This window comes from Pongo pygmaeus, chromosome 2, assembly GCF_028885625.2.
Source record: "Pongo pygmaeus isolate AG05252 chromosome 2, NHGRI_mPonPyg2-v2.0_pri, whole genome shotgun sequence".
NCBI lineage: Eukaryota > Metazoa > Chordata > Mammalia > Primates > Hominidae > Pongo > Pongo pygmaeus.
Genome location: NC_085930.1, coordinates 106,257,033 through 106,271,427, shown reverse-complemented (window position 1 = coordinate 106,271,427; position 14,395 = coordinate 106,257,033). Strand labels below are relative to the sequence as shown.

At 48.6% G+C, this 14,395-nt stretch overlaps 1 protein-coding gene across 3 annotated transcripts in view; it reads left to right on the top strand.

The window, feature by feature from the left end:
- Nucleotides 1-6,828: 6,828 nt before the first annotated feature.
- PTPN23 (protein tyrosine phosphatase non-receptor type 23) overlaps nt 6,829-14,395 on the top strand; it is a 34,441-nt gene continuing 26,874 nt past the window's right edge. For 2 of the 3 annotated variants that reach the window (XM_054481894.2, XM_054481893.2), the window contains exon 1: nt 6,829-8,657. In XM_054481894.2, coding sequence (XP_054337869.1) covers nt 8,574-8,657 — 84 coding nt within the window. In that variant the 5' untranslated portion in view covers nt 6,829-8,573. Of the gene's footprint in view, nt 8,658-9,148; nt 9,168-14,395 lie in introns of those variants that run through there. The other variant, XM_054481895.2, reaches the window with a different exon arrangement.

Sequence of the window (14,395 nt, the reverse complement as noted above, 5' to 3'; positions counted from 1 at the left end):
ATCTCCCCCTCCCCTTTCCTGACCCCCAAGTCACTTGGGAGTAAGGGGCAGAATACTGCCTTTTTACTCCTAAATACTTCAGTGTATATTTCTTTTTTTTTTTAGACGGAGTTTCACTCTTGTTACCCAGGAATGCAGTGGTGCAATATCTACTCACTGCAATCTCCCAGGTTCAAGTGATTCTCCTGCCTCAGCCTCCTGAGTAGCCAGGATTACAGGCACACACCACCACACCCAACTAATTTTTGTATTTTTAGAAGAGATGGGGTTTCACCATGTTGGCCAGGCTGGTCTCAAACTCCTGACCTCAAGTGATCTGCCCGCCTTGGCCTCCCAAAGTGCTGGGATTACAGGTGTAAGCCACTGCGCCTGGCCTGGTGTATATTTCTTAAAAACAAGAACATTATCCTATATGTAAACATTACCACAGAACAACTGTCAAATCAGGAAATTAACACTGAAACACTACCATTATCTAATCTACAGACTTTATTCAGATTTCATCACTCATACTAGTAATGTCCCTTGGAGCCGAGGTCCCCAGCCCCTGGTATCAGTCCATGGCCTGTTAGGAACCGCACAGCAGGAGGTGAGTGGTGGGTGGCGAGCATTACCACCTGAGCTCCACCTCCTGTCAGATCAGCTTCATTAGATTCTCATAGGAGTGCAAATCCTATTGTGAACTGCACAGGTGAGGGATCTAGGTTGTGTGCTCCTTATGAAAATCTAATGCCTGATGATCTGAGGTGGAACAGCTTCATCCTGAAACCATCCCCTGCCCCTCATCCATGGAAAAATTGTCTTCCATGAAACGGGTCCCTGGTCCCAAAAAGGTTGGGGACCGCTTCCTTAGAACAAAAAGAACATCCCATATCATGTGTTATACTTCTTTAGTATGCTAAAGAGGTATGTCTATGTTTCTTTATACTTTAATCTAGAATAGTATTACTTTGTGTTTCATAAGACTGACTTTTTGGAGATGATAGACCAGTTCTTTTACAGAATGTCCTTCAATTTGGGATTATCTAATGTTTCTTCATGATTAGATTAAGGTAATGCATTTTGAGTACTGTGTCCTCAGAGCATCATACCAGAAGGCACATGATCCAGATTTCTCTCATTGCTGGTGATATTAAACTTCATCATGTGGGTAAGGTGAGGTCTACTAAGTTTCTCCATATATAAAGTTACTGTTTTGTGATTACTAAGTATCTAGGGGAGATACCATGGACTGTATAATTACCCTATTACTTTATTTCTCAAGTCTACTGGTTTTTATGTCCATTGATGATTTTCATCAAATTATTAATATGGCTGCCAAATAGTGATTTTCTAATTTTATCCTTCCTCATACTTCATACATCTATTAGTTGGCTTTTGGTTGTTTGTTTGTTTTGTGATGGAGTCTCGCTTGTAGCCTAGGCTGGAGTGCACTGGCACAATCTCAGCTCAGTGCAACCTCTGCCTCCCATGTTCAAGTGATTCTCCTGCCTCAGCCTCCCAAGTAGCTGGGATTACAGGCACCTGCCACCATGCCCAGCTAGTTTTGTATTTTTAGTAGAGACGGGGTTTCACCATCTTGGCCAGGCTGGTCTTGAACTCCTGACCTTGTGATCCACCCACCTTGGCCTCCCAAAGTGCTGGGATTACAGGCGTGAGCCCACCATGCTTGGCCTGATTAGAAACTATCTTAATCCAGTATGACCTCACCTTAATTTGATTATATCTACAAAGACCTTATTTCCAAATAAGGCCATATTCATAGATACTGGTGGCGGGTGCTAAGGCTTCAATATATCTTTTAAGGGGAACAATTCAACCTATCACAGACTCCAATTTGTTGTGTTTTTTTTTTTCATATGGATGACCAGTTAGCCTGCATCATTTATTCAGTAGCCATCCTTCCTCACTGGCCTGCAATACTATCTCTGAGTCCATTAAGTAGATGTGGATGCCTTGGGTCTATTTCTGGGTTTTCTGTTCAGTTCTGAGGGTCTAATGTTGCATTCCTGAACAAACACCCACACTGTCCCAATTACTCAGCTTTCTAGCAGGCCTAGATATCTGGTAAAACAGGTCTGCTCATTTTGTTTCTCTTCAAGACTGTCTAGTGGCTGGGCACCAGTGGCTCATGTCTATAATCCCAGTACTTTGGGAAGCTAAGGCAGGAGGATTACTGGAGGCCAGAGTTTGAGACCAGCCTGGGCAACATAGCAACACCCTTCTCCACAAAAAATTAAAAAATTAGCCAGGCATGGTGGCACACACCTGTAGTCCTAGCTACTTAGGAGGCTGAGACCGGTGGAGTACTCGAGCCTAGGAGTTTCAGGCTGCAGTGAGCTAGGATCATGCCACTGCACTCCAGCCTGGACAATAGACCAAGACCTTGTCTCTTAAAAATAAATAAATAAATAAAAGAGAGAGAGACTGTCTAGGCTCTTCTAGGGTCTTTGCTTTTCCGTATAAATTTGAGAAACAGTATGCCAACTTTCTCACAAAAAAACTTGGGAGTTTGGCAGGAATTGCACTGAGCCTATGGATCACGTCTCTTCTTCCAGGAAACCTTCCCTCCTCACTAACTCCATTAGGCTCTCTGTCCCCTCTGGTTTCACACTATCCCCACCCCATTCTGTGGGGGTGATCTGGCCCCCTTGACTGGCCTGAATACTGCAAACCACAAGAGTATGTTCCTTTCAAAAGTCTCCTTCATGTCTCTTGCGTGTGTCCAGACCAAGATCTGACTATGACGACCCTGAAAGCTAGATCTGAGTGACGCAGTCCTCCTGTCTCCACTCTCCCCTCTACAGAGCCCAGAGTGTTGTCTTAGGAATCCTTGGTAGGGCTCTTCCTCTAATCCCCTGCTCAGTCTATGTAACCCTTAAACAAACTTAGGCCAGATCATATCCCTAGGTCTATTCAAACCCTCCCCATGGTTCCCCAGCTTGTCCAAAGAAAACCCACATCCTCATCATGGTCTTCGAGACCCGACTCCATCTGCAACCACCCGACTCCATCTGCAACCCCTCACCTCACCCCTCCTCATTGCCTCTGTGACCCAGTCTCCTCTATTCCACACATTCACTCGACCTCAGACACTCTGGCCTCCCTGCTGTTCTTCAGGTATGCCAGACACAGTCCTGGTTCAAGAACTTTGCATTTGCTCTTCCCCCTTTCTGAAATACTCTTCCCCTAGTTATGCCCTGTCTTGCTCCTTCACTTCGTTCAGATCTCCGCTCAAATAGTATCTTCTCAGTGAAGCCTCCCCTGACCACCCAATATAAAATTGCATTGTCCCCTACCTATACTCCCACCTTCCACTCCCTGTTTGATTTTCTTCCAACCACAGCAGTTGTTGCCATCTAACATACTGTCTATTCTTTATTGTGTTAATGTCTGTGTCCCTCCCTAAAATGGGACCTCATGTGGGCAGAGCTCTTTACCTGTTTTGTTCAACAGCACCTAGAACAATGTCTAGGACACAGTGGGTGTTGAATAAATATTTGTTGAATAAAAGAACTGAGAGAGATGAGACTCACGTCTAGCCCAGACTCTTTTTTTTTTTTTTTTTTTTTTTTTTTGAGACAGAGTCTCGCTCTGTCACCAGTCTGGAGTGCAGTGGCATGATCTCGGCTCACTGCAACCTCTGCCTCCTGGGTACAAGCGATTCCTCTGCCTCAGCTTCCCAAGTATCTGGGATTACAGGTGCCTGCCACCATGCCCGGCTAATGTTTGTATTTTTTAGTAGAGATGGAGTTTCACCATGTTGGCAAAGCTGATCTTGAACTCCTGACCTCATGTGATCTGTCTGCCTCTGCCTCCCAAAGTGCAGCCCAGACTCATTTATATTCACTTGTTGAGAGACTTTGGGTGGTCCTCTCCCCAGTCCAGGCCTGGGTTTCTACATTGGTAAAATGGGGAAGGGTGTGTGTGTTTTTAAGGGCCCATCCAACTGTGTTGGGTGTGATGGGGAGGCTGTCTTGAGAAAAGGGTGTGCTGCCCCCTCGTGATGAGGCAGACTCTTCCCCAGGACCATCAAGTCTTAGGCTTCTAACTCCCAACTCTGCCTGGAAATACATGTTAGGAGGGCACTCCCTGCCCCGGAGTCACCTTTTCTGCTGTCTCACCTCCACCAACCCATCCCTGCCCTCAGCATTCCAGGCCTGTGAAGGTCCTCTTGGTCTTTGATGCCTTTCATACCAATTGCCCTTCATGTCACTGTGACCCTGTATTATGGGCTAAACGTTGCCCCCTCCATTACTCCTCATTTCATGTTTGAAGTCCTAACCTCCAGTACCTCAGAATGTGACTGAGTTTAAAGGCAGGGTCACCAGGCCCAGGGATAAGATGGCCATTAACAAGCCAAAGAGAGAGGCCTCAGAAGAAACCAACTCTGCTAATACCTTATCTCAGACCTCTAGCCTCCAGAACTGTGAGGAAATACATTTCTGCTTAACCCACTCAGTATGTGGTACTTTCTTATGGCCACTCTAGCAAATGAATACACCCTGGAACTCACAGAATAATTTATTTCATTTGTTGTAGTTCAACTGCAGAAGCACCGTGTGGGGACAAGATGTTCCCATTCCACCTTGGGAGTGGAGGCCAGGGGAAGGAAAGGCAGTAGGGCCAAAGCTATCACTGTAGGAAGCTCATGAGATAGGGACCCATCTGCCTGGCTCTCCTGAATCCTGGAGCCTAGCCAGACCTCCCTCTTGCATCTGCAATTCCACCTACCTGGAATGCCCATCTCTATACGTCTTCTCTGTCTTGCAAGGCCCAATTTAGGGCTTCCTACTTCTCCCCTTCCTCTCTCACTTCCTGTTCCAGCCCATACTGAACTGCAACAGCTTAATCCTGACCCCTTGCTGGCCTCAAGTTTGGGTCCTGGGCTGTCTGTGTCCTGTGGCCAAGCGGCCGCTTCCTTCTTTGCTCAGTAATGCTATGATGTAGTCTCCCAATTCCCAGCCTGCTCTGGACTCAGCTGTTGTGCCTAGGTCTTGCAGCTCCCTTATGGCTGACCACTGCCTCACCATCAGAAAGCCCCAAGGTAGGCTGCTTTATGCTTTTGTATTTTACTTACTACAAATTGTGTTCGGGCAGTTTTGCAGGGTGTGGGCCTTCCCATAATTTCTTTCTTGTGTTTGTTTTGAGATAGAGTCTTGCTCTGTCACTCAGGCTGGAGTGCAGTGGTGCAATCTTGGCTCACTGCAACCTCCACCTCCCAGGTTCAAGCGATTGTCTTGCCTCAGCCTCCTTAGTAGCTGGGACTACAGCCACACGCCACCACACCCAGCTAATTTTTGTATTTTTAGTAGAGATGGGGTTTCACTATATTAGCCAGGTTGGTCTTGAACTCCTGACCTCAAGTGATCCGCCTGCCTTGGCCTCCAAAAGTGCTGGGATTACAGGCGTGAGCCACCATGCCTGGCTTTCCCCGAAATTTCTCTATCTCTGACCAGGTGACCTCAAGATGGTCTTCCAGGCTGGGTGCAGTGGCTCATGTCTGTAATCCCAGCACTTTGGGAAGTTGAGACAGGCAGATTGCTTGAGCCTAGGAGTTCAAGACTAGCCTGGGCAACATGGCAAAAACCCATCTCTACAAAAAATACAAGAAAAAATTAGCCAGGCCTGGTGGCACACGCCTGTACTCCAGCCACTAGGGAGGCTGAGGTTGGAGAACTGAGTGAGCTCAGGAGGCCAAGGCTGCAGTGAGCCGACATCACACCATTGCACTCTGGCCTGGGCAAACAGAGCGAGACTCTGTCTCAAAAAAAAAAAAAAAAAAAAAAAAGTCTTCCAGAAACAAGCTCTTCTAAGATGCTGGAAGAACTGGCAAAATTTTTCTTTCTCTTTAAATAAATTATTTGCAAGGTCTTATATATATATATTTTAAACTGTGGTAAAATATACCTAACAAAGTTTACTTTTTTTTTTTTTTTTTTTTTTGAGACGGAGTTTCGCTCTTTGTTGCCCAGGCTGGAGTGCAATTGTGCAAATCTTGGCTCACCGCGACCTCCGCTTCCCGGGTTCAAGCGATTCTCCTGCCTCAGCCTCCCGAGTAGCTGGGATTACAGGCATGCACCACCACACCCGGCTAATTTTGCATTTTTAGTAGAGATGGGGTTTCTCCCTGTTGGTCAGGCTGGTCTCGAACTCCCAAATCAGGCGATCCACTTGCCTTGGCCTCCCAAAGTGCTGGAATTACAGGTGTGAGCTACCGTGCCTGGCCACAAAGTTTACAATTTCAAGCGTACAGTTCAGTGACATTAAATTGTTCAGATTGTTGTACAGCCATTAAACAGTAACTCTCCATTCTCCCCTCCCCTAGCCCAACAAACACCATTCTACTTTCTGTCTCCATAAATCTGACTAACTAGGTATCTTAAATAAGCAGAATACAGTATTTGTCCTTTTGCAACTGGCTTATTTCACTTAGCATAATGTCTTCAGGGTTCATTCATGTTGCAGCATGTAACAGAATTTCGTTCCTTTTTAAGGCTGAATAATATTCCATTGTATGTACACACATCATCTTTATTCATGCATCCATCCATCACTGCATGGATTGCTTCTCCCTTTTGGCTACTGTGAAATGGTACTGCTATGAACATTCATGTAATTTCATTTTCTTCTGCTCTAACTCCAACTGGAATGAAGCTAGGCCCTTGACTAAGTCTTGAAAAGGTTTGAGGTTGAAAAGGTTTGAGGTCTCATAACAAAGGGACCTGGGCTCTACCTTGTGGGTGAAGCCTGTCTTAGAATCCCAGATCCCACCCACATCCCACGTTCTCCACAATTTTTCTTTTTCTTTTTTTTTTTTTTAACACATGGTTTCACTTTTGTCGCCCAGGCTGGAGTACAATGGCACAATCACGGCTCACTGCAACCTCTGCCTCCCAGGCTCAAGGATCCTCCCGCCTCAGCCTCCTGAGTAGCTGGGACTACTCAGTCCCATGCTCATGTACATGAGCCACCATGTCCTGCTAATTTTTGTATTTTTTGTAGAGACGGGGTTTGGCCATGTGGGCCAGGCTGGTCTTGAACTCCCGGGCTTAAGCGATCCGCCCGCCTCGGCCTCCCAAAGTGATGGGATTACAAGCGTGAGCCACCGCACCCGGCATCGTGGTCTCAATATTTCATCCAGAAAGAGTCAAAGGCCTTGACCTCGAGCTTAACACGGACCTGAACCTTTGCTCTTCCCCCGTTTTCCCTTATCAGTAAACAGCCCCACAGCCACCCAGCTGCACAAGCCAGAAGCTTGGAAATCATATTCGACGTCCTCATGCCCTTACATCCATCCATTCCAAGTTCTGATACTTTTGTCTCCAAAATATTCCTCAAATATTTCTCAAAGTGGGCAAAATATTTCTTTGCTCACTTTTTACTTCCCTCTGCTCCAAGCCACAATCACCTGTCTCCTGGAAGACTACAAAAGGCTCACTGATCTCCCAGCTCGCACTTTTGCACTCACTATCTCCAGGCCACTCTCTGTTATTTATTTCTATTGTTACTATTATTATTTTGAGACGGAGTCTCGCTCTGTCGCTCAGGCTGGAGAGCAGTGACACGATCTAGGCTCACCGCAATCTCCGCCTCCCAGGTTCAAGCGATTGAACCTCCAGCCTCAGCCTCCCGAGTAGCCTATTATTTATTTCTAAAAGTAGGTGATACAGCCATATGATTTAACAATTCCTGCTCTATAGGTCCCCTCTCCAGAGGCAACAGGTGCTCTCCATTCCGTGGTCTCCTTCCAGATACTGTGGGCGTCCCTGGTGCTCACCTGGCCGGATATCTTCCCCCACCCACTTCCCCACAGAGCCCGGGGCCTCCTCGCTCCGCTTGAGACCCTCCATCCAGGCGCTCCCTCCCTATCGTCCGTCTCCCTTGGGCACTGCCCGGTCTCCCAGGCTGGGCTGAGTAGGCCAGTCTCTGGTCAGTCATTCTTCTGTTCCAAAGCTCGAAAGCCTTCGCAGCACTGGGACTGAAACCCCCTGCTCTCAGCTCCGACTCCTTCAGGCCAGGTGCTCCCTCCGCAACCTCTCTAAGGCCCGTTTTCGCGTCATCTCTTCCCAGCGGCCCGCCCGCCACGTCATCTCTACCACAGCACCAGTCCTCCATGGCCCTTGACAATACTTGGGAGGGCAAGTTCATAGGTGAGGGCTCATGCTCTTCCTAGGAGGGAGGAGCGCGGCGGGCGGGACCGGCAGGTGGGCTTTGCCCGGGAGCGCGGAATAAGCTCGCTCCGCGCCTCTCAGTTTAGTGGAGGAAGACTACTATCCCAGAAACCCTTTCGCCTCGGCCTGGCAAGCTCCGCCTCGGCCTGGCGAGCTCCTCCCCGCCCTACTCCCTCCGCGCGAAGAAGACTGAGCACGCGCAACAGGGACTGCGCCTGCGCAAAAGTCTACGCGGGCGGGTGGCTGGGGGCACCGCAACTCCCGGCAGGCCGGTGGCATTTTTCATTCCCTCCCGTGACCAGTGACTTCCGGCACGAAGGGGCGGGGCTGGGCTCGTGGCTGAGCCAGCAGCTGCAGCAGCTACGGGAGTGGCCGGGTGGCCGGCGGGTGCCAGGCGCCATGGAGGCCGTGCCCCGCATGCCCATGATCTGGCTGGACCTGAAGGAGGCTGGTGACTTTCACTTCCAGCCAGCTGTGAAGAAGGTGAGCTTGCCTTCCATCTTCCCCCCTATCCGCCGCGTATCTCCGTCGTCTGCAAGCGCGTGACGCCCCCCTGCGCGCCCATCACCTCCTCAGGCCCGGTCGCAGGGTCCGGTGAGGCCAGGAGGGGCCTCCGCCGGTTTTCCTCAGCCTGTCCCACACTCCGGCGCCCGCAGGCCATTCTTCTCCTCCCCGATAGCCCCGTGCTAGCACCTGCATCTTCATCTGAACCCGCTTCCCGACTTCTGCCCCGAGTCATCCGCGGTTCCCACTGAGGCACCACACTTCCTCCTTCTGACGCTCGGGACCCAGTTCTGCCCCGCCCCTCCTCCATGCCAGGACCGCCCCGCGCGGGAGCGGTGGGCGGCCCTGACCGTGCGGATTCTTCTGCTGCGCCTGGCCCTCGGTGCGCTGTCAAGTCCGCGACCCGCCTGGGACAGACACTGGGGATGGCTCAGGGCGTGTGTTTAAAACGTGAGCCCCGGTGGCCCAGGGAGATGCCCGACCCCTGCGGTGAGGGTTTGTTTTACAATTGCTGCGATTCTGTATGGTCTCCCATTCGGGAGTCTCTTTGGACCAAACAATACAATCCCATGACATTTTTAGAAGGATTACTGCTTTTCGTAACCGACTGGAGGGCATAAACAGTGTTGTAGAGCTCGGAGAAATCTTACTGTGTTGGAAGAACAGACGGGCAAGTTTGGCGTTGACTAAGGCAAGGAACTTCCGTGGAGAGGTCCAGGTTTGGTGATTGAACACAGGTGCCTTCCGAGACATCCGCTGTATTGGTAGCACTGAGGGCTAGAGCAGAAATGAAAAGGAACAACCAGGAGGCCGTCGCAGGTGGGGGGCCTTGTGGGCTTAGCACAGCAGATGCCAGAGTAAGCCCCCATCTAGATGGTGCACCATTTAGCGAGACGCTTGGGAAAACAAATAGGAAAAAGAAAATGGGTTTGGAAGTAGTTTCCCAAGAAGCTGTCTCCCCTCTAATCGCCATACACCATTGCCTTAGTTCAGACAGTGTTTGAGTCCATCATCTAGCCTCTTGGGCCCGGGAAATGAGGACAATTGATCCAAAATTCTAGAATTTTGTTAACTGTTATCCAGACGTTGCTCTCTTCTTCATCTGCTGTTTCTTTTTTTTACCTTTTTTTTTTTTTTTTTTTTGAGACGGAGTTTCGCTCTTGTTGCCCAGGCTGGAGTGCAATGGCACGATCTCGACTCACCGCAACGTCAGCCTCCCGGGTTTAAGCGATTCTCCTGCCTCAGGCTTCCAAGTAGCTGGAATTACAGGCATGCGTCACCATGCCCGGCTAATTTTGTATTTTTAGTAGAGATGGGGTTTCGCCATGTTGGTCAGACTGGTCTCGAACTCCTGACCTCAGGTGATCCGCCTGCCTCGGCCTCCCAAAGTGCTGGGATTACAGGCCTTCATCTGCTCTTTCATACAAATACAATTGGATGAATTTTTCTAAGACACAACAAAACTCCTGTTTTCTTTTTCTTTTCTTTTTTTTTTTTGAGACAGAGTCTCACTCTGTCACCCACGCTGGAGTGCAGTGGCGCGATCTCAGCTCACTGCAAGCTCCGCCTCCCGGGTTCACGCCATTCTCCTGCCTCAGCCTCCCAAGTAGCTGGGACTACAGGCACCCGCCACCATGCCTGCCTAATTTTTTGTATTTTTAGTGGAGAGGGGGTTTCATCGTGTTAGCCAGGATGGTCTCGATCTCCTGACCTCGTGATCCACCCACCTTGGCCTCCCAAAGTGCTGGGATTACAGGCATGAGCCACCGCGCCTGGCCAAAACTCCTGTTTTCTATTTTACAGAATAGATCCAGTATCTTTTTTTTTTTTTTTTTTTTTTTGAGATGGAGTCTTGGAATAGAGCCAGTATCTTTAGTTTTCCATTAGAGTTCTTCCAGACTTATCCCAGTTCTTTCAGCATTTATTGAGTCCCCACTGTGTGCTTCATCTACTGTGTGCATCTGATAGAGGTACCCTAGATTCTGTTCTCAGTCATTTGCTGTTTCCTTACCATACTCTGTTTCCTCTTCTGTGCCTTTGGTCATGGAATTCCTCCTGCCTAGAAGAGCTCTCATTTTGCCCTGTGTGGTGGTGAGGTGCCCTTCTTCAATCTCTGTGAATTCCATTTTCTTGTCTCCCATCCAACTTTCAAGGTCTACTTAAGCTCTCCTTTCTGCAGAGCCTTTCTTAATCTTTCTACCTGGATTAATCTTTCTCTTCTCTTAATTCCTTAACTCTTTTCATCCTTTCCCTGGTGACAGTTATGTATTCTGTGTTTTAACCCCCCTGTTCAAGTGTGTGTTACCTGAGAAGCATCTCTGTGTTCCCCAGAGCCTAACTGTACCCTCTACATAGTTGGCAGTCAGAAAAATATTTCTCAAATGATTGAATTACAGCTGAGCAGAAATTTAGAGATGGCGACCATAAATATATGGGAATGCAGTAGATAAAATCTTGGCCCAGAAACTCCTAGGAAGTATTTTTGTTTGAACTTAGCCTTTGCTGCTCTGACCATTCACACCGAGCCCAAAGGGTATTGTGTGACCAGTGACTTCCCTCCATGCACTTGGGCCTCCAGGAGAGGAGTTGCTTATTAGCCCTTTAGCCCGAGGTGGTATCGGATATGAAACAAGTCCTCCTATAGACATTGGAGGAGACTGTGCAGACACCACTGCAGCCTGGGGACTCTTCCCAACCTGCACCCCCTTCCCCAACTGCAGAGCCCCTTCTCTGCCTTCTGCCGCTGGCACCCTTGTCCTGCTTTATCCTTGCTCTGAGCTGTGGGAACCTCTGCCAGTGAATTGGAGCTGAGGGTTAGAATTTAATTTAGAATAGAAGGGTGAAAATTGGTTCTGTTTACATCAACTGGTTAAGTACTATGCTGAACCCTGATAAGCAGACAAATAAGAGACAGCCTTTTTTTTTTTTTCAAGGAATTCATAAAGGAAATTTAAAAATTATAGTGATGACATTAAGAGTAGAAGTATTTGTAGGCCGGGTGCGGTGGCTCACGCCTGTAATCCCAGCACTTTGGGAGGCCGAGGCGGGCGGATCATGAGGTCAGGAGATCAAGACCATCCTGGCTAACACGGTGAAACCCCATCTCTACTAAAAATACAGAAAATTAGCCGGGCATAGTGGCGGGTGCCTGTAGTCCCAGCTACTCGGGAGGCTGAGGCAGGAGAATGGCGTGAATCCGGGAGGCGGAACTTGCAGTGAGCCGAGATCGTGCCACTGCACTCCACCCTGGGCGACAGAGCGAGACTCCGTCTCAAAAAAAAAAAAAAATGATTAAAAGTATTTGCAGTGTATAGAAATACCAGCCTGAGGAGGGGCCATCAGGGAAGGCTTGCCAGAGATGGATTTTAAGGGATGAATAAGAGTTTTCCAGACAGGTAAAGGGGTTCGTTGTTTGAGAAGGCTGGGCTTTTGACATATCTTTCATGGTGGCTAGTATTGATTTTCACTCCCAGTGGACAAGCCTTCCATTATGGCATAATGTGAAATAGAAGCCAGAAAAGCAGGATGGTTTTGACCTGCAGTGGCAAACTTTAGGTTAGGATATTGGACCCGTGTGATTTTTTTTTTTTTTTGAGATGGAGTTTTGCTTTCATTGCCCAGGTTGGAGTGCAATGGCACCATCTTGGCTCACCACAACCTCTGCCTCCCGGGTTCAAGCGATTCTCCTGCCTCAGCCTCCCAAGTAGCTAAGATTACAGGCATGCACCACCACGCCCGGCTAATTTTGTATTTTTAGCGGAGACGGGGTTTCTCCATGTTGGTCAAGCTCGTCTTGAACTCCTGACCTCAGGTGATCTGCCTGCCTTGGCCTCCCAAATTGCTGGGATTACAGGTATGAGCCGCCACACCCAGCCAGACCCACGTAATTTTTTAGTGAGGAAATGCTGCTGGCCTTGCATCTTCTTAACTTGTGCTTTGGAGGCCAGAGTGCTGATTCACTGGAAACTGATGATGGATGACTCTTGTCCTCTTTATCAGTGAGTGATTTGGCCTCAGGTATTACTGTTTGAAGTTCTTTATTGTTTCTGGCCCAAACACTTGCCCTTAACCAGCTGTACTTGAGCTCAAGTCCGGCTTACTTGGACTGAGCTGTTACATTCATCCCTGATTCATTCATTGAACAAATAGTTATTGAGTGCCTCTTATGTGCCAGCCCTGGGTACAGTGGTGACAAAAACCTGTGTCTTGGCTGGGAGCAGTGGTTCTCACCTGTAATCCCAGCACTTTGGGAGGCTGAGGCGGGTGGATTGCTTGAATCCAGGAGTTTGAGACCAGCCTGGACAATATGATGAAACCCCATCTCTACTAAAAATACAAAAATTAGCTGGGCATGGTGGTGCGTGCCTTGTAGGCCCAGCTACTTAGGAGGCTGAGGTGGGAGGATCACTTGAGCCCAGAGGTGGATGTTACAGTGAGCCAAGATCACACCACTGTACTCTAGTCAGGGCGACAGAGTGAGACCCTGTCTCCAAAAAAACACCACAAAACCCTGTCTTCATGAAACTTACCTTCTGGTAATCTACACAGTAACCCTCATCCTCAAGTGCAGGTGTACATCTGGCTGGTAGCCACCCTGCCTGTCACTTGGCTTCTCTTCATCTCCCATCCTCCCACTCTGGCTGAGTTGATCTCTAAATCTCTACTTTCCCATCAGGCTGCTCATGGCCTGTCCCCAGCTTGCTTCAGCCTGCCTCTCTAACTTCACTCCCCAGTCCTCTCCTATGAGAACTTTCAGCTTCTCTTCCTTCCACATCTGGTCACTGCCCTTGCTCAGGCCCTTACTGGAATTCCCTTCCTCCTGTTTATCACATGGGTTGAACTGTACTTCATTAGGGTCCTCTCAGCCACCCAGCCAGTGTTTGGGCCAGAAACAAGAAAGAACTTTTCCCTCCTCTGAATTCAGACTGTCTTGCTGTCCACCACTAGGTTAGCCTGCACTACACAGTGCACACTGTTTTTTTTTTTTCTTTTTTTTTGGAGACAGAGTCTCGCTCTGTCACCCAGGCTGGGGTATAATGGCGCAATCTTGGCTCACTGCAACCTCTGCCTCCTGGGTTCAGGCAGTTCTTGTGCCTCAGCCTCCCGAGTAGCTGGGATTACAGGTGTGTACCACCACGCCCAACTAATTTTTGTATTTTTAATAGAGATGGGGTTTCGCTGTGTTGGCTAGGCTGGTCTTGAACTCCTGACCTCAAGTGATCCTCCCACCTCAGCCTCCCAAAGTGTTGGGATTACAGGCATGAGCCACCGTGCCCAGCCCACAGTGCACACTCTTGTTGCCTTTTTTTACTATTCATTTTATTCACATCCAGGTAGAAGCCTGGTTTTTCAGGCTTATGGAATTTTTTCCCCTTCCAGATTTTCCATGGGATGGCTGGCTCTTGAAAAACTAGCTTGCACATGTATGTACATACACAAACACACACATAGAAAGGTAAATAAGAGGACTAGAGGCCTAAAAGGCCTCTGGCTGCTCAGCAGTGAGGGGCATGGGACATTGCCAGTTACCTGTGGTGGTGACCTGTCTTATCTCTTGTCACAGATTTGGAGTCACCCAGTTGCCTGAGCCTGTCTGTTCACTTGTATTTGCAGCAGAACAGCTCCAGGCACAGATGACCTGGATTGTCCATTATTCTCTGACTTGAATCTCATACACCAGAGGCCTATATCCATTTCAGTTAGAGTTTAGACCAGAT